The following is a 19,654-nucleotide window of genomic DNA, read 5'->3' on the forward strand; positions in this document are numbered from 1 at the left end:
GAGTGTATCTGTTAAGTCAGTAAAACTTGAAGCTAGGATTAAGGAATGGTGATGTAATTCCAGTCCTTCTTAAAAGCTTGATGCAGAAATGTATATATTGTTGTAGAAAAATATTAACACTCATACAAACGGATGTAGTTCTTCTGCCTTCCAAAAGAGATCCAGAATAGCTTTAGAAGGCAATATTGTCAGGCTTTGTGCAAGACTTCTGGTTTGTGTGGCTAGCACTGAGATTAGTACTGATTGATCTTAAAGGGAATCATTGGATTCTTGTGCTGTTAAGTGAAGCTTGGCCACCACCCAGCAACTAATAGTGTCATGTTGGCTCAGCTTGACTCAGATAAGGAACAAAAGTATTTTCTTTCCAATCCAAATGGAAAAAATATCGAGGTTTTTGTGTGATCTACTGGCAAGCGCATCTGGCACTGGACAAACTCACAGGAGCACTTGTTACCAAGGTGTTTCAGAGCCACGTGAGGAAGCAGGTGGCTGTTCCTGTCTCTTCTGCTGTATTTTTAAATAGTTGCATCCAAACATGAAAGAAGTACAGTGTACTGATATGAACAATGCCAAGGAAAAAATTGAAAGCCCTGGTGTCCTTGAGTAACCTCCCTTCTCTCCTTGGAAAACTGTCTTCAGCCTTTTGGTCAAAACATTTAGCAGATGCGTAGTTTCTTTCAGTGTTTTACAAGGTGAATCTTTGAAATGACTCTGCCTTATGGGTTTGCTGGGGTTCCATTGTATTCAGCAGTGTTAGTGTGTTTGGTTGATATTTAAAGCAGTCTTTGATCTTGAATGCCCTGTTCCTCCCTTTCCATGATAACCACAGCTTGTAACAAGCAACAACTCTATTGCTGCTTCCTTTATCTTTCAGTTTGGTGTTACTTTGTAAAATGTGGAGATTAAAGGGGAAAAAAATAGTTACTCTTCAGTAGACCACAGCATTATTCACATGCAGTTAGCTGCTCATGCTGTTTGACTAATTGTACTCAAGTGCTGTCTTATTCTAGTGTTTGTAGCTGGAATCCTTTTGGGTTTACAGTCTGCTATATAACACATACTGGTCCTGCAGGCTCTCATGCTGGTGTGGAACAATGCTAGGATGTATCTGTCCGTGCCAGACAAATAATTTTGCTCTAGTAAAGGTCTTCTGACACATCGTGGAAAAAGGCCAAGTTACATGTATGAAATTTCTAATTCAAGCAACAATGCTCAGCATTTAAATTGTAGCACAACAGTCAGACACCAGAGTACTTAAAATGATATCAGCATCTAGTTTTTATAAATGCTTATAGTTGGGTCAACTTCTGTGTATGTACTGTAGGACATTTGGAATTTATCAGAGCAGTTTGATGTTGTTTGTCCCACAGTGGAAAGTTTGACTGCAGGTGGTCTCAGGTATCTCACTCTGGCTGTGGTTTGTCAGGAGGCAAGAAAATCCACCACAAAGTGATGTTATCTCTTTTTTTTTTTTGTTGTTGTTTGTTTCCAGCCACCATCCTTGTAATTTTTCCTGTGGCTTAACAAAAAAGAAATCAGTATTCTTGCTCTGATCTTCTGAGATGTTTTCCTCCATTGCTACTTGATACTTTGTTTTGATTTTGCTCCAGTGACTTCTTTTGTTGAAAGTGCTAAGTTCTTAAAATCCAGAAAAATCTCTTCTTGTTTTCTTCCAGGTGTTGATTCAATAGTCAGATATCTGCAACTTCTCTTGACCCATCAGGCTGTTATTCTGTTATTCCAACCCAAATCCCCAAGCACCTCCCACTCACTGATGGTTTCCAAAATTGTCTCTAATGGGTCTTAAACATTTCAGAAATTATTTGTGGAAATATGTTGCAAGAATTTAATATGTCTTCATAGTTTTAATGAGGAACTCTGCAAATATAGCTTTGATATGTGAAAAGGTTATTGCTTCCAACAAGGTAGTAAGTCCTTGGGTCAGTAATTTCCAATCCCTGAGCAGGTTCAGTAATGAGAAATACATGACTGTGGGTTTCTGATCCTGTGAGAAGCTGAGTGTTTTAATTCAGCCCATTCTCAAGCTGATTGTAGATGTTGGACTTTGCACCCAAAGAGTCTGGGTGTGGCTATGAGTTTTGTTTGCTGTCACTGTTACAAGAGAGGTGGCAGTTTGATGGTGCTCTAGAAAGGCTCATAAAGTCACCAATATGGTACCTGTTCAGTTCATGAAGGGAAATGGGGGTTTTGTGTGTTTGGTGCTGCATGAGCCTCTTAGCATGTTCCTTGCTCAACATGACTTGAATGCTTCACCTCTACAAGTAGGAGAAAACATAATAAACAATTCCTTCTTCTAGCGTGGGGCTGACTCTCATATGACAGGGCTTTGGGAGGGGATTATTGGATTCAAGAAAATTTAATAAGTTTGGAGAGTGAGTGTTGTTGGAACCATTCTCCCATAAATAAATTCTTTTCAGCCTTGTGCTGTGACCCAGTTCACAAATAAGTGTAACCTTAGATGGTTAAGAACCTCGTTATTTTCTATATTTAAGCCTTTCACAGCCAACAGAACTTGTTTCTTTCACTGTTTGCTTTATGAACAGCTGTTCAGCCCACGAGACATTTGAATTAAAACACCCATGTTTCCTTTCACATGGGAGTTAGGTTACTGCTTCCTTCAACCTTCTTATCCTTGTTATTTCAACCCTGTGCAGCATCCTGCTACATCATGTGTTGGAGGGTACATGCACAGGTTTAGGAGGGAACTGCTCTGTTACGTAATGGGCGAGGAGAGAGCTAATGAGAAATGGGTAAAAAGAAAGGTAAAGGAACAAAAATAAATTTTTTTTTCATTTTAGACTGTTTTGCTGTTTGTGGAGTATTTGACTTAACCTTTTAAGTGGTTGAACTGAACTTCCAGAATGAGGAGTTGTAGTATGACATGTGATAAAATACATTATGTGTCAGATGCAGGACTGGTAATAAAATTAGGTGATTTTTTTGTTTGTTGTTCATTAAAAAAAAAGAAAAAAAGAAAAAAAATTGCAAAACAAATTACCTCCCTCCTAAAACTAGAACAAAAAAGGTCAAGCTGGTAATCTTTTAGTGCCTGTTAATATTAAAGAGCAAAATGCTTAGCTGGCCTGTTAAGAGAGTTCTTAACCCTTCAGAAGTGCATATGAGAAGAAAAAGATTAAAGATTAACTAAGTACTTTAAGTTGTCCTTTGGCTGACAACAAAAATGTGAGTAAAACCTTGACTATTGGGTAGAAGTGTACCAGGACATGCATCCTTTTTTTTTCCGTACTGAACAATTGAATCCTTCCAGAACTTGAGATGTTCCCAACCTGCTCATGTCAGCACAACACATAAAAGTGTGTGCATGCTGTTTATTTACAGCTTTATGAATTTCAGAGGGTTTATCACAATGATATTGTGACTGAATATGGAGTCTGATTACTTCCTGAGGAGTGCAAGAGTGCAGCCTCTGAACTCAAATTGTCAAATGCTAGCGGGTTAAATTTGGGTTGCTGGAAATGTTTTACAGCTATTACAAAACAGTTATTATATAAAATTAATTTTAATGCTGTGCATTTAACTTAGCTTTTGGCAGAGTTTAACTCCATGGAATTTCTAGTTCAAGTGCAACAATTCTATTGTATTTGGTTTCTGTATATTTATGTGTAAAGGTTTCTCTAGCAGTGGTATCTGTCCATAGTATCTAGAAAATTCTAAGATGTGTATTTGTGCTGATGAGTATATGAGTGAATTTAGGTTAGCAGAGCAAGACAACTGGTGCATCTTACAGTGTTGTGCCCTTAGCTTCTGTAATTACAGATTTGTTTTCATGGCCTAAATTGTTTTCATGTGCCCTGAACTGAAGTGAACTGCAAGGATAGATGTAATACTATACACATGATCACAAGTGCTTTCTACTATGTAGCTTTGCATAAAGAAATCTGTGTGACAAATACCTTATCAGAAGAAGGTTAGGCAACACTGGATGTCCTGTAATGTCCTTAGGCAGACCTGTGTTAAGAGTTTCTTGTAAAAGTTGGTTATTCTAGGCATAGGAAGATCTTCTGGCCTACATAAAATGACTGCTTACCCTTCAACCTGTGCTCTTTTTCTTGCAGACCTTTCAGCAGCCCAGAGAAAATTTGCCCATTCTCTGAGAGACTTTAAATTTGAATTCATTGGTGATGCAGAGACTGATGATGAAAGATACATAGGTAGGTAAGAAGTGACTATGAGTGGCTATATTTTGTCAATGCCATCCTGCAACATGATTAAACTTTCTTTGTATTATTTTATATTACAGATGCATCACTTCATGAGTTTTCAAACTTTTTAAAAAATCTTGAAGAACAAAGAGAAATTTTGGTGAGTTGCAATAAATGATGTTAAAAGCTGTGCACGTAGCAAAGAGATCAACATTAGGTGAAATTGCTTTTATTGCTTTGTTAACCACCAAGGTGTTGGTATCACTGACTTAACAGTGGGAGGGAGCTCTCATTGTGCAGCCTCTGGTTCTGTAGTCTAGAATACAGAGAACAACTTGTTCCCACTAAAGAAGAAATCTGTATGGTAGGGATGGATAAATATGAGTTGGTTTAAAATAGTCATGCCCAGGTTAATTATGGCTGGGGTGAATGGGAAAACCACCATAAGTTTCTTTACCATTTCCAGTGAAAAGCAAAATGATGGAGTTAATGCTGCAGCAGAGAACACTCAAGTTTTGGCAATTGGCCAGCTTTGGATCCAGGATCTCTGTAGCTCTGGCTTCAATGCTTATGTGGATCTGGGATGCGGTCTGTTGTGTTTATGAAGTGGCAGACTTAGAAACCTTTACCTTCTGTTTGAGCTTCAGTGAGAGGTTGGAGCTGCAGACAGTTGCTCTGTTCTGTAAAAGTTCGTTCTGTTCGTTCTGTTGCCTGTGATTGCCTGGGGTATATGGCTCCTGTTGGCTGCACACAGAGCAGGGGCTGAGAGCAGGCTCTGCAAAACACCTGCTACCTGGGCTTCCTAACTTTTCAGAAGATGGGGGGTTTCCTTCTGGATGGTTTCTTACTGGTTCTTTGCAGCAGCTGTGTGCCCAGCTTTTTTTCACCGCACTGATTCATAGAGCAGCTGCTGTGTACCCAGTTTTCTTCTGAGTCAGGCCAGACTCTCCATCTGGGACATGTCCTTAGATCTGACATGATAGCAATTGCATTTCTTGGTATTTGACATGTGATTATATCTTTGCCTTCCTGGAAATCAGTGATCCCTTGGCATCACTGAGAGGAAGCTGAGACTAATCTGCTGTCTTCCCTGTTTCCTTCTGCCAGAAGCTGTGCCTGCAGTGCAGGAATACGTAGATAAGTGATAAAAGAACTTGTGAAAAATTCTTTTTTTCCATGTTTCTCTTTCCAGTCCTGATCCCAGTAATGGTCATGATTCCTTGTAAGTGTTGTGTTCTGGTATGCTCTTCTGATCTGGAACCACTTTCAGGTCTGAATTAGAGTCAGTATGATTCTTCACACTTTCCTAAAAACTGTCTTTGCATAGGAGAGACAATTTTTCAGTGTTTTCAGCTGTTTTGCCAAATTGTAGAGATTGGCTCAAGTATGTTTCAATACTTCTTTTGCTTTTCATAATTCTATAGTATAGTTTTTAGTCTACTTTTTCCTGCTATCCATAACTGTATTTTATTTTAATGAATTGCACAAATCTAATTAATGAAAATCTTTATGAAGTTTTATAATGAAAAATACTTAATGAACTGCCACATTATTTTGATGTTAGGCTTTTGAGGGATGACTTAACAATTACATGGCACATTTCAGTGACTGTATCCGTAGCTCTTCAGCAGGGATAGATCACCACAGCAGGCTGTGCAGAATCCAGTGCTGATCGTAAAACACTTCCATTGTTCAAACTGAATGCCATGAAACTGTATTAATTTACTTTTTTGGTATGGTGCCCGTGCTTACACAGAAGGTGCTGTCATCCTGAAAGCTAACTTGTGTCAGTTTCTTGATAGGAAAAGGATGAAATGCAGTTTTTGTTAGAACTGCGACTGATGAAAAACAGGGAGTATAAATTGTAATGGGGAAAATATTTAATACCAAATGGAAACAGAATATATTCTCTGTGTTACCAGATGCGTGGCCTTTTTATTTCATCTGTAGCCTAGCAAATGTTATGTATCATTTCTGGAGTGAGCTTATGTAACAATGGCCATAAGTCTCTGAGAAAATGATTGTGTGGTGACTGGAAAAGATAATTTCCAGCATCTGCTCCTCTGACTATATTTTTTTTTGACTCCTCAGTGGATGTTTTAACAGTGGCTTGAGTTCTAGAGATATTCCCGTGGCGAATATTAGGACATGTTGCATTCACAGATGTTTGGAATGAGGTCAGGGATCCAAAGACTTTCCATTAAGATGCAAAGTATATAGCAGGATGTTTTTTTCAAAAGCACTCAGTCTTTGTTAAGAATGATCATTATTGAGCATTTCCCCCCTTCCTATTTTGAAGATGACCAGAGGATTTTGGACTGCTTTCTTCAGTGGCAGTGAATAGTTAAATAGATAGGCAAATTACAGGCCCATAAAGTAATATTAAAGGAATCAATGAATAGTTACAGGACAAAAGGCATTTCAGACACTGCTGTGCATTTTGGTTTTTTAGCTACTTGAGAAAAGGGTCATTTTTTTCAGAACCACATTGTAAATGAAACAAATTTGCACTTAAAATACATTCTAGACTCAAAGTAAATGCTCATCATCTACACTTTTAATGGTTTTCTGAATTTGTAGTGAATCCAGAGTCCATAAAACTTGCTGTCAGTGTTTACAATGAATGATGACCAGAAAGGTAAATTTATCTGGTGAATATTTATTTGGTGGATATATTTTCGTTCAGATGGAATCTTGCACTTCATGGTTTTACCATTTCTCCCATCTCCTTCAAAGGTTGCTGAAATTATATCCCAGGTGTCAAAGAATTTAGTTGCATATGAAAAGAGAAGTTGGCAATCCAAACATTTCACTGAAATTATTACAGAGTGGCCAATAAAAAAAAGAAATTACATCTTTCCATAGCACTGTAGCTTCGTGATTCTCCCCAGGGCAGAAGTAGATCACTTTGTCCCTGAGAATATTCTGGAAATTATTTGAGGGTGTTGTAAATATATTTTTGATGTTGAGGGTGAATGGAGTTGTAGGACTTAGATTCTGCTCCTTTGGCACTGTAGAAGTGCTGTGGAAGTTCAGGGATGACAGGGAACTTGGCAAGGTGGTAGGAAAAGGTGGGGATGAGCAAGGGCCCAGCATGGTGATGCTCAGATGCTTTGTCTCAGTACCCAGCTGTTGCCCTGGTTGCCAGGGAGAGCACCAAAGCCTCCCTCCCAGCCCCAGTTTTCCTGGTAGCAGAAAGGAGCTTTGATTCTTATGAGGGACTGAGAACAACAGGCTTCACTGTCTGCCCCCATTTGAGCTGTGGTGGCGAGCAGAGAAGTGTTACCTGGTTAGCCTGTGGTTGTTGGTCCTTTCCTTCACACCTCCCTTTCTCCATCCCAGGCTACTCCTAAACAACCAGCTTGCCCCTGATTAGTTTTCCCTGTTGATGCCAGTCTTGCTAAGTCATAACCAAATTTGATAGCTCTTGTATTGTTCCCTCAGTTATCTTTGCAGTGCTTGGCACTCCTGCTGTGGTCAGCTGGGTATGCTGGCTTTGAGTACTTTCCTTCCTTGGAGTTCCTCTGTCCTCCTTGGAGCTTATCTGCTTATGGAGTTTACATGATTCTTGTCAAGAGCTGGTCTAACTTGTTCTTAAAAAAGTTCCAGGAACATGGATTTCTCTTTATTCTGCTATTTAGTCTTCATTTGTTTCACCTTATGTTCACACTGAGTCTTCTTTACTACAAGTTACGCTGGGAAATTTTTGAGAATTTTTCTGCAATAGTCATGGAATAAAACTGATCACTTTTCCTTCACAGTAGTTTTTTTATGGTTACCCTTTTTAAGTGGTGTTTTGCATCTGTATTTTTCCTTGTTCTATTTAATTACACTGTGTTTAGACCTCCTATCTTTTATGTTAGAATTACTGCTTTCTCCTCCTCTCTTGCTCTTAAATTGCCGCTATATTTGCTCTTCTACCATCCTCTAGGACCTTGCTTGCCTCTCCCTTTAGTTTGCTTTGCCAACTTCCTAACCTATCCTGAGGCAAAGCCCCTTCTAACTTGCATGCAGTTAATACTTCTGTTGTATAATGTAGGAATGCATCTAATGGCTCTTAAGGAGTGCTTACTCACCTTAAGACCTGTTTCCCCCCCCTTTGTTAGATAGTTTGCTATAACTGAGGGTTTTTTCCTTTCTGGAGATAATTAGAATCTGTTGTCTTATACACCATCATTAATTTGACATTCGTTTCAGTTCAATGATGGTTTTATAGCTTCCTTCCTCTCTCTTTCCAGACACATATAAAGAACCTGTTTTCCTTAGTTTGTTTTTTTTTTGCTGTTGCCAAATAAAATGTTTTTTACCTTCTTTCTAATTTTGCCCCTACACACTCATCTATTTTCCTTTCACTCCATTAGATTTCTCTTTGTATAGGATTTCTGATACAATTATATTCACCTTGCTATATTCCCTGTGATTTCCCAAGGCAATATAAACAAGCTGTTTTACTTTGATACATTCTCTTCTACTTCCTGCTGCATTTTTCACACTCGCATCCCTTCAGATGTCCTAAGAGGAAAGGTACTATGCAGTTGTATTTTAAAGTCTTTTTCCTCCTTTTTATTTTTTTAGCAAAAAAGGGCTTGTTCTTTTGCTGTGGGTATCTTTGCAGTTTTGGCCTCTGAAAAAATTCTTTTGCATTCTATGTCAGTTTTGCCAGCTTGGCAGAATCAAATCCAGATTAGCATCTCTGAAAAGCAGAGTTATTCCTGGCATATATCTGGAGCACAATAAATGGTTTCTCTATGGATTTTTAAAGAAATGTCCCTGTGAAGTCACTCTTTTAGTCTTTTTTTAATTTCTTCTTAAAAAAAAGTGGAGGGAGTGGGTTTCTCAGTTGTGCTTTCACAAGTTAAAAGACATTGTTAACATTCAAAGGTATACACTCCAAAGTTTAAAGATCTGTACACATATGTACATTTACTTATTTATTCTTACTTAAACTACCTCCTATGATAAGATATGGAAGTGCATGAGTATTTATTTCACAGGTAAAGTGCTCACTTAACACACAGTGTTTCTGAATAGCTAACTCTGTTACCTTTTGTCCAATGACTTTTGTATCTGGATCCGATTCAGCAGCTGACTCTGCTGTGAAGAGGGTGGTATTAATTTTTCTAATCTTTTATTTGGCACTCTTTGTGCAGTATTTAGAGGTTTGTAAATCTTAATCTCTCTTGACAGTAATCTGAAGAAATCTGTGGGAAGGAGCAATCAGTTTACTCACTGATCTAGAGTAAAAAAGCACCCGGTAGTCTTAGATGTGTGCATTCGAGATCTGTTCAATAGGAGTTCAAGGCATTATGTAGTGCTCCATATGTTCAGATGCTTTTAAGTCTGCTGACAGTGCAAACTGCTAAATATATCTGCCAAGACAGTGGAAGGGACATAATTGTTGACCACTTCTGAAAAATTAGGCTGCCAACAGTACATTGAATATTTCAGATGCAGAGATAAAGGCACAGATGAAGCAGCATGTCTCAGGAACAGTATTTGAGTACCTTAATTGCAGCATCTACATTCTTTTCTTTTCTGTGCAATTTTTCCAATTTAATGAAACATTTTCAAGTTTTAGAAACAAGCAGAACTGCTGCTATATCTCATTGCCCAGCCTTCCCTTTTGCTCTGCTGGGCATGGGACCAGATGACAATCATAAAATTATCAGAATATGGAACACAAAGGTAGAACTATGAGTATTTCAGCTACATTTTACTCTGATTTGGTGGTTCCTGACATTGAATGTTTCATTCATTTGTTGGGTTTTGAATGTCATATACAGTCTTCTGAAATAATTTTGTGAGTTACATAAGAACTTGTCCATGTCAATCTATAAACCAAAGATGACTTGTCTGTACAACAGAAAAAAAAAAGTGCAAAACCAGATCTGGGTGTGTTCCTCCCACCTCTGAGTGAACATAGCTGACAAGTCCTGTTACCACTGGCTTCCTCTTCCAGATAACTCTGTGGTCTCACATGCATCAACATAATTCACTAGAGAATTTTCATTCTGTTAGTTCATCATTGGGAAATGTTTGGAATTTGCATTGTAAAGCTGTCACCAGTTTGGATTTTGCTGGTTGTTAATAACACCACTGTTTCTTCTGGAGGAAAGCGCTGACAATTGAGCAATTCATTCTTGACTGAATACTGATGCCGTTGTTTGCTGCTGGATTCTTTGACATCCAGAGGCATCTTTTTGCTCAGTGATGAGCTTTGCCATGCACCAAGAAAATGGACATAATGCATTTTTCTTTTCTGAGCAGCCTTTTTACTTGGTCAGGATCCTGATATGACCATATACAATGTCTATGGTATGAAAACCAGACCATGTTCGGGTGTGTTGCCATTTGCTAAGGCAAGGTCTTTCTTAGAGGCGTTATCCCCAGCTTTCCTTCACTGCAGATGGAGAAAGCTGATTTGTGTGAAAGTCTGTTTCTCTTTATTTTGTTTTCTTGTTTGTTATGATTATGGCTTTGTAGTATTTTTCTCTTTATTGTGGAATGTATTGCATAAGAATAAACTGACTCAGAAGACAGGACTATTAAATAGCTTTCAGTAAATAATCTTTACTAAACCCCCCTGTCTATTTAATTATCTTTTTTTTTTTTTAAGGAAATTATGTATTGTTTTCTTATGATACCAATCTGATTTTGGAGGCCAGCGATTTCATGACAAGAGAATTAATGAGGGCAGCATTTCAGAGTAGTTGACAGCATAGCAGATGGATCATTGGAGATCCTTTTAGCTGTCTGTCCTTAAGATGAGTCATGAACTTCCAGGAGATGAACAGGAAACAACTTTTCTGTAGAAGGGTGAACTCATGAGTCCAGCTGTTGTATTTCCTGTAAGGCGAGGCTGCTGCTTGTGAAAGAATTAGGAAGTGCAGAGCACAGGATTCTGTGTGTATTGAGGCTTGTGAGGCAGTGGCTCAATGGTCTAGGAAATTCCCCCTGGAACAGTTTGAGAATTTTTTTGTGTTCTTACCAAACCCTGAGGGGTATTTCTCTGGAACACATAAGAGGCAGTTGATGTGTTTGGTTACAGATGCCTCCTGGTGCTTCAAAAAAATATGTTGTCTCTAGGTGAGCTGTATCACCAGTCCACCTGGCTCATTTGTTACCAGATGGCTTCTTCCACAGCAAATGAATCCACAGCAAGGGATATCACTTCTTTTTTATAGCCTCTGCACACATGCCAAGACACACAAGTATTAATATGCTATGAGACCACCTTAAAAATCCTTTAGTCTATATACTGCAGGCCTTCTAATAACAAAAAAAAAACTCCTATGTCTGTATTCCCAATGTGTGCCTGAGGTCCTTTCATTATCTAAGATTGTAAAGTTGCTGGGAAAGCTCTAGACCAGGGAGAAAATCCAGACATGTTTACTAGAATAAAACTTGATTTGAAAACAAAATAATGAGCCTTGGGGGTGGTTTGCAGTATCTGCAGTCATCAGTGCTCCAGATAAATGCAAAACCAGTGCTGAGGTGTGGTTATAGAGAGACACCTTTGTCTGTAGGGCTGGCAGAGGGGTTGGCTGTGCAGCTAACTTGGGGCATGTGTAAGTGCAACAGCAAATCCTACTCTCATGGGAAAAGAAAGAATAGAGATTCAGGCTTTGCAAATAACATCTGATGTTTTCAGTAGTGGAATTGTATCTGCAAATTTTAATAATACAGGGTTTCAGGCATAGGTCTTAATGCTTTGAGAAATTTCAGTAGCAAATCACTATAAGAAGTAGGAAAGCTTTTTGGAGAAAATAATATTCTTTATATATTTCTCTCTCTCCCAATATTGGAGGTATCACAATTGGCTTTTTTAAAAAAATTTTATTAGGCTCAGATTTTCTTAGGGAAAACACAACCGTATCCTCTGTAAGTAGAAGAGCAGCTGTAGTGGTAAATATCCTCATTGGAAAGTGGACTTCTTTATCTAGCAGCATTATCAACCATTTTGTTATTGAATCACTGCTAGGTATGTCTTTATGCCTTCTCTGTTGCACTCACTAAGGCAAAGCTTCCTTCCCAGATCTGGTTTCATTGACACTTGCTCAGTTTCATGAGCTTTGCCTTACTGACTTGTTGGCCTCCCTCATAGCTTTGTTGAGGGACAATCCTGCCCCTGACTACAAATAAATCTGTCCAGTTGGTATGCTCAGAAACTAAACCCCTCCTTTATGCAAGGCATTCAATCTGCATTCCAGTTCCTGAGATGGAATTGGGAACTCAGCACTCCTGTGTTGCAGTGCAGTCTGTAGGAAGGTGTCTGTTTATGGCTTAATTTTTCTTCTTTCTTAGTAAACCTGTTTTTTTTTTAATGGGAGAATGCATCATTTCAGACTAGAGCAGAGTCAGGATATGTATTTACCTCACCACCAGACTTGTTGATGAGCAGTGTGCAATTTCCAGTGCTTCCAGTAAAGGCTGAGCTCTAAGGATGTTTTTAGGATGAAGGCTAGGAGGCCAGTGCTACATTTGTCTAATAGCAAACTTTGATTAACTTAGGTTGGTTTAACCTTTTTAGCCACTGAACTTTGAGGAGAGCTCTTGTGGGCTGCTACTCCTTTACAGACCATGCAAGCAGCCTTCCTCCTCTGCAATATAAGCCTGGCTGTGCCTGGAAAGGGAGTGGGAACTTAGAGAACCTGCTCCTGCCTACTGCAGGAGAAAGCAAGAGGAGCATTGAATGCTGGTGCCTGATCTTCTCTGTCAGGTTACAGTGCAAAGGAGGAGGTGCTGGTGGAAGCAGTTTGTCCTTAAACACCTCTACTCCCACCCTTTCTGGGAAGGGAAGAAGTGACAGTCTAAATGGAGTCATCTTGTAGAGTGCCGCTGACAGCTCAGTGACCTGCTGGGTCTTGTTGACCTGGCTACGGAAGTACCCAGCAGCTGTGAATGAGCTTGCTCATAGATTTAGCCTGTGCCTTTGGGGGCTGCCCTGGAAAGAGAGGTTGGGGCCCTTTGTCTATGATCTGTACAGCTTCTCTGCCTGAGCAAGTGGAGTTTTGTAAAGGCATCTGAAATAGATAAACAGAACGCTGACAGCATGCTTCAGAATGTTGGAAATGTTGGATAGAGTGATCTTCTGAGGTGGTGATGGCACTGATGAATTTACTGCTGCTGTTGCCAGGTTTACCTTCAAGTTAGTTCTTTGACCTTTCTGTAGGTGCTGCAAACAGAGCAGGACTAGTGTAAGCAGTTTGGGACTGTCTGCCTGGGACTCATGCGCACGTCGGGTTAAACATTTCTCAGGGCATTCCTGAGACTCTGACATCCACAAAGCTGGTTAAAATTCTGTTACCTGAGACATGACCTTGTTAGATTGGTTCACTTATGACTGGCATGCCACAGTTTGCCTGCCAGATATAATTGAATATATATTTGTTTCATGTAGGTTTGGATAGATGAGAGATGTAAAAAAAGGGATTTTAAAATGTCATTTTAAATAGTACATTTCTGTCATAATCTGTCAGGATTAGAGAAGAAGAGGGATGAAAATGAATGTAAGAGTCAAGATAGAAGTTGAAAAAGGAAGGAACATCTAGTTTCATATTAATCAACTTAAACGCCTAGTTTAACTTTTGCTGGAAATTTTCCATTTTAACATTATTCTAGTTCTGAAGAAAGGTATAAGTGATAATTACAAATACATTTAGGTAATCCTTTGCTTATTTGCTAATTTGTTATCTATAGTTCAAAAAAAAGTTGTTTTAAGCTTCCAATTTATAAATAAGTTAAGAATGAATAGCAGTGCAAATATTTTTTTCCTATAAACAATAATACATCTATTTGTAATTTTTCATGACAAGCACTGGATTCTACATACTGGAAAACAGCAGGAATGCATCTCTATTTAATCTTGTATTGGAGGTATTCTAATTATAAACTTGGTCAGTCAGAAGAACATCTCTGTAATTCACTGTTGAATTTACCAGTCTTGCATTCTAATATATGGCCTGGTACGAAAGATCTGCAAAACCTCACTCCACCCAGAAGTAATCAAGAGTCCTGTTATTTAACCCAGAAAACAAAAGGAGTGACAAATCATCAGTACCTTCATGGCAGGCACCTGGGGATACATCTGTTAACATAAGTTTTAAGTTGTGCAAAATGAGAAATGTCTTTTTTGGAAGGAGGGGAAGCTTGTTTTTCTTTTAATGAAAGAATTACTGGCATACCATCCCACTGGCAGCAGTGGAATCTGCTTGTTGGCAGTCGCTGAAGAGAACATCCCATTTTGATTTAAAGATTATTTTCTGCTTCAAACAAATTCCTGTAGAGGTTCCCATGGTTAGTACTGCACAGGAATAGCAGGACAAGTGATTTATAGCCCTCCTGTTTTATGAAGCACAGCCTTTTATGCATATATTTTCCTCTTTTTTTGGTATTTTTCCTTTTTTACATCAAGGGGCTATGGTTTTCTTTGATTTGGACTTCGTGTTCAGCATACACTCAATGCATGTTAACCTTACACTTTTTTTGTGTAAATGTTCAAACAACTAATCAGCAACTTGTCATTTGTTAATTATTTTTAACCCTCTAACCATGTGAGTGCTCAGTTGTTACCTTTAAATGCTTTGAAATTATTCCAGTAAGGGTGGTGCTCTACCTCCTGGAAGCTTGTGCCATCCTCTGTGAGTTTTCCTCCGAGGAGTTTTCTCCTTCACTTTGTTAGAACAGAGAACAATTAAAAGTTTTCCAGTACAGAAGGAATGATTGTGAGGTTTCCACGCTTTCCACTCTGACTTGAGAGTTCTTCCTCCGAAGGGTGCTTTAAAATGTTTTTGGCAAAATCAGGAAGTGGATGCAGAGGGAAGTTCTGTGCTGAGAAAAGGCGCTCTGCAGTTAGGATGTAGCTTTTATGTGGATGACTCTGCAGCACCTAGTTTGGCCCAGACTTGCCGGCTCTTTGGGTTTCCAGTTAGCTGCAGGTTAGTGTGCTGTGCTGGCCCTGGAGAAAGGTGGGTTGCTGTGGTTACAGTGGATTGGCAGGATGACTCCCACAGTAATCCCTCATGGCTGCAGGCATGGGCGGGAGCGGAGCTGCTCAGATTTGTGTTGTGCCAGATCTCCGGGGCTTCCCGTCTGTGCTTTATGATAAGAATTTTCAGAGATGTTCCAGAAGACCCGTTTAAGCCTGTGATGTTTTATCCCAAGATTTTCACTATAAAGGGAGGGGAAAGGGGAGGAAGTAGAGAGAAAGGCTCCTGTTGTATGTTAGGGGGATTCCAGGGAGCTCTGCCGGAACTCTTGGCATCCCAGCCCAGTCCTGGGCATGATTTGTTCTGTGGGTCTGCCTTAGGACAGACCAGACCACGAGCTCTGCTCCCCCTGCTCCCCCTCACCTGCAATGCTCTTGCCAGCTTTTCCATGCTGCTGCTGTGTTAAAGAAGTACCAGCCTTTCCTGAAATTTCAAAAGACTTTAAAATTTAAAGTCTTTTTTGCACCAAATGGAACCCTGCTCCATCTTCAGGGAAATTTCATGTGAATTAGCAGTAGCTGTGCAGATTTAATAAGCTGCAGTTTTCTGTCTTATGATGGAATGTTGTGTCCCCCTTTTTTCTTTTTGCTCTGGCCATGAGACTTTATATCTTAAGTGCACTGGTGGATGCTCACCCAGTCATCTCAACCTCGTGTTCATTGACTTTGCATCTCTTTGATTTTTTAATTTAAAGTCTTATTAATGTACTTAAGTGTGTTATTATTTGGAGATTTATATGAATTCCTGGTGGCTTTAACTGTCTTAAAAGATTATTGTTTGCTACTCATTGGTCTATTCCACAGTTGTCTGTCATGCTTCTTGTTGCAGAAATCTTTGCATTCCCTAATGAAGCTTGTTTGTCCTCTGTGTCATTCTGGTGTTAAGGTATTGAGGCCTTCAATCTGATCTGCAAGACTGCCACAAATGAAGCAGTTGCAATTTTGGATGCAACCTGGAAATTTCTGAAATTTTTGCATATGTTTTAATTTAATTTTCCTGAGAGTGGATTGAATTAAGAAATTTTGTAAGCTTGAATGAACTCAGATGTGATTTTTTTTTTTTGAGTTAGAAGTTCTAACTTGCAAGCTTCTATTATTTTACCCCAGAACTTCCTTGCTTTTTACTTTTTGTTGCTGATGCTGACGTGACTCATCAATCTGGCTACAGAAACCTAACCCATGCTTTTTTTCTTTAGGCACTCAGTGTTACTGAAACTCTGATCAAACCTTTGGAAAGATTTCGGAAAGAGCAGCTAGGAGCTGTAAAGGTTTGTCCCTTCTTGCCTTTCAAAGATTGTTTAATTTTTCCACTTGGATTGCATTGTAATAATGACATGTAATTGGCAGAAACATATTATTGTTAATGTTTCATGTGTTCACGCTTTTTTTGTTTCTACTTGGAGAACATGGTTCAGAAACAAATGGAATGTTTCAAGAAGAGAAGAATGTGTCCTTTCCCTTCCTTCTCCCCACCTCCCTTACCTCCTCTGTCTGGAATAGGAAGAATTCTTCTAACAGCCTGCTCTCCCTTCCTAATGGGTAACCCTGTTCTGCTTTGTATTTGCCTGCAGTTGCACAATCAAAAGCTGAAAAATATTAACTACCTAAAGGAGCTCACTCATCCATATGCTTTTAACTACATTTTTGCCACCTGCAAGTGAGAATTGCCTTTATTTAATTTTTTGTTTTGAACTCACTGGCTCTGTGTGCATTGGAATAGGGATGAAGAGGCTGAGGACAAGGTCTCATTGAAAGTTTTTTTGATAAAAGCATTTGATAATTTTTTTAAGATTGTCACTAAGTTGTGAATATTAAATAAAAAAGCTAAGTGAACTTCATGTATTAAGTACAGTCTAGATTTGGATAAAAGTAACAAGGACAAATTTGTGTCTGTCTGCCTTCCTTGCAGTGAGAAATGTAAGTGCTTATTTAAAAATAAGTAAAAAAGAAAGAAACCAGCATTTTATTAAAGTTTTCTGTTGTAAAACACAATACATTTTCAAAATACCTTCATATGGTTTATTTTACAATTTCATGTCTTCATCGCCAGTGATATTTAGTGATGTCAAGACAATGTTTCACTTATAAGAGCACTATGCATTTTGACTTTGGCAGGAGTGATTAACATGTCTGCATATGATTTCAGTGTTCATGAACTGTAAATGCTCTTGATCATAAATCCTTTCAGTTCAATGGTACAATGAGCTTTGTGTAATTTTATGGACTTGAGAGAAGTATATTAGGTGACCCAACCAACACACAGTAAAAACTTGGTTTGTGATACAGCCAGCCTTCCAAGGAAAGAGAGAATTTGTTCTGAATGTAACCCATTGTCATAGAAGCAGCTGTGTAATGAATGCATTATTTCAGCAGTATTTTTGCTGTTAAAGAATATCGCTGGTTTTGGGGTGAGAAATCCTAATGCTTTAAGTTATCTCTTATCTTCACTCATTTGCTAGTCAGAATTCTCTTCCTGATGCTTCTGACACAAATTACATTCACAAAGCCTACATCTCCCATTTTGTTTGGATGCATGTTTCTTTCCTTGTGTCTCTGCATACTGTTTCTGTGAAGCTGTAGCTTTTATTTCTGATCTAAACTTTTTTTTTTACAGAATTCTGTCAAAAAAGGTCATTTAAACCTTTAACTAGAAGTCTTACATAATTGCATAATGTTTAAATAAAAACCCTCTAAAAATATTTAGCTCTTGGAATATTCTTAACTGAATATTTATTCAATATAATCAAAACACTGATATTGGAAATGTAACTCTGCTTAGCTCTGAAAACCAAGCTATGGCATCTAGTGGTGAAATATATCTGCAACATTGTGTAGCATTTGCTTTAGGAAAGATTTATGCTCTACCATTACAAAATAGAAGTTGAATCTGCTGCCTCAGATTTTTTTCTGCATCTTACCTCCCTTTGCTGGTGAAATGGGCTGAGTTAAGCTTAAGAAAAGGAAGGGGAGGAAAGTTTGGCTTCATAGAATTGGATGCTGAGACACTTATTGAATTACCCATTATTGAAAGGTGTTGCTGCACTAATCCCAAGCTATGTGTGTAAAGTTTCTGGCTTTGCCTGTTAAGAAGTTAAGAGAACTCTTTTTTTTTTTTGGGGGGGGGGGGGGGGGGGCAAAGCATGCAATTGTTCACCCCATCAATGAAAAGTTTGCTAATATAAACAGAGATATTCACCCATTTCCCTGCACTTTGTTCCTAATTCCCCATGTTGCTAATATGTTATCTCTAATCACCCTGACACTATATGCATATGTTCATGTTTTTCAGTTGGTAACAAATATTTTTTAAGACTCATTTTTTAAAGGAAATTTTGAGTCTCAGAGTGGGGGAAAAAATTCTGAAGTCCTTGCTGAGAAGCAATCCTAAACAACCTCTTTAATGTAATGCTATTTTCAGAATCTGATGGTTTAGAGAACAAAAATGTGTGTCTCTTCAAATATAGTATATATAGTAGTGTTCAAAATAAAAGGTTAAGAGGAGAAAAAAAGAGCAATTATGTCTGTAGAGTTTAACCAGGGGTTTGGTTAGAATGTATTTAAATGTGATTTCAAATCTACAGATGAGGAAAAATATTTTAATTGAACTAGTATCTTTCTGATGATTAAATCTGCCAGTTCTTGAATATGTAGTTAAATACTTGATTTTATTTATTTGAGGTTATTTTCAACTGCAATTAGATATACTAAAACTAGCTTCAAAACTGGTTGGTTGAATTGATGAATATTGATTTTTGCCTTAATACAGTGGAACTGAGGAATCAATTTGTTTTACAGTATCTTCTACTAAATTAGATTCAGAAACTCAGATTTCCTAAAAAATGTAATGACTGTCCACATTGCTTTTGGTGGTTAGAAAAATGGTCTTGCATTGTGCAAATGATTTCACATGTGTCTGTGAGAGTTTCTCTTTTGATACTATACTAAGTTTGATGGATATTTTTTCCTTTTGTTGGATTTTGTCATGGGCACAATAAAACTCTGTTAGAAATAGGAATTCAGCTCTGAGGTTGTTGTATAGCTTTAAAATGAAGAAATCCTATGGATTATAGAGGTGTATTTCCTTTGGATTTCGAGCTGTTGGAACTTTTCCCTTGTCAATTTTAGAAAGTTATTTTTTCAGTGAAACTGATATTTCCAGGTAATGCCTTTTATTCAAAAACACGGTGGTGTGGATGATGCCTGGAAGTAATAAAAAATGCAATAAATCAAGAAGAGGCCAGTTTTTTTGCTTTTTTAACTTAGGAGGTGTAAGCATTTCTGTGATAAGCTACATCACAATGATGCAATGGGATTTCATTTCAAGTTACCCTTTAAATTAATTTTGAAAATGAGATGGAACATATTTTTCTCTGCTTTCTGGAGCTATGATTTTTTTTTTCTCTTTGTTCCTGATGAACTAGAATTTTAACAGAAGAAAAATAGTACACTTTTATATTGACACGATTGCTACTTTGTTTCTGCA

The 19,654-nt window shown here is 38.2% G+C and overlaps 1 protein-coding gene across 1 annotated transcript in view; it reads left to right on the forward strand.

Moving 5' to 3' along the window:
- The window catches only part of ARHGAP10 (Rho GTPase activating protein 10), a 138,323-nt gene that overhangs the window by 37,061 nt on the left and 81,608 nt on the right, over positions 1–19,654 (forward strand). Inside the window, exons 2-4 of the mRNA XM_084204241.1 lie at positions 4,098–4,193; positions 4,283–4,344; positions 16,368–16,439. Coding sequence (XP_084060367.1) covers positions 4,098–4,193; positions 4,283–4,344; positions 16,368–16,439 — 230 coding nt within the window. The remainder of the gene's footprint in view (positions 1–4,097; positions 4,194–4,282; positions 4,345–16,367; positions 16,440–19,654) is intronic.

This window comes from Fringilla coelebs (assembly GCF_963513975.1).
Source record: "Fringilla coelebs genome assembly, chromosome: 4".
Classification (NCBI taxonomy): domain Eukaryota; kingdom Metazoa; phylum Chordata; class Aves; order Passeriformes; family Fringillidae; genus Fringilla; species Fringilla coelebs.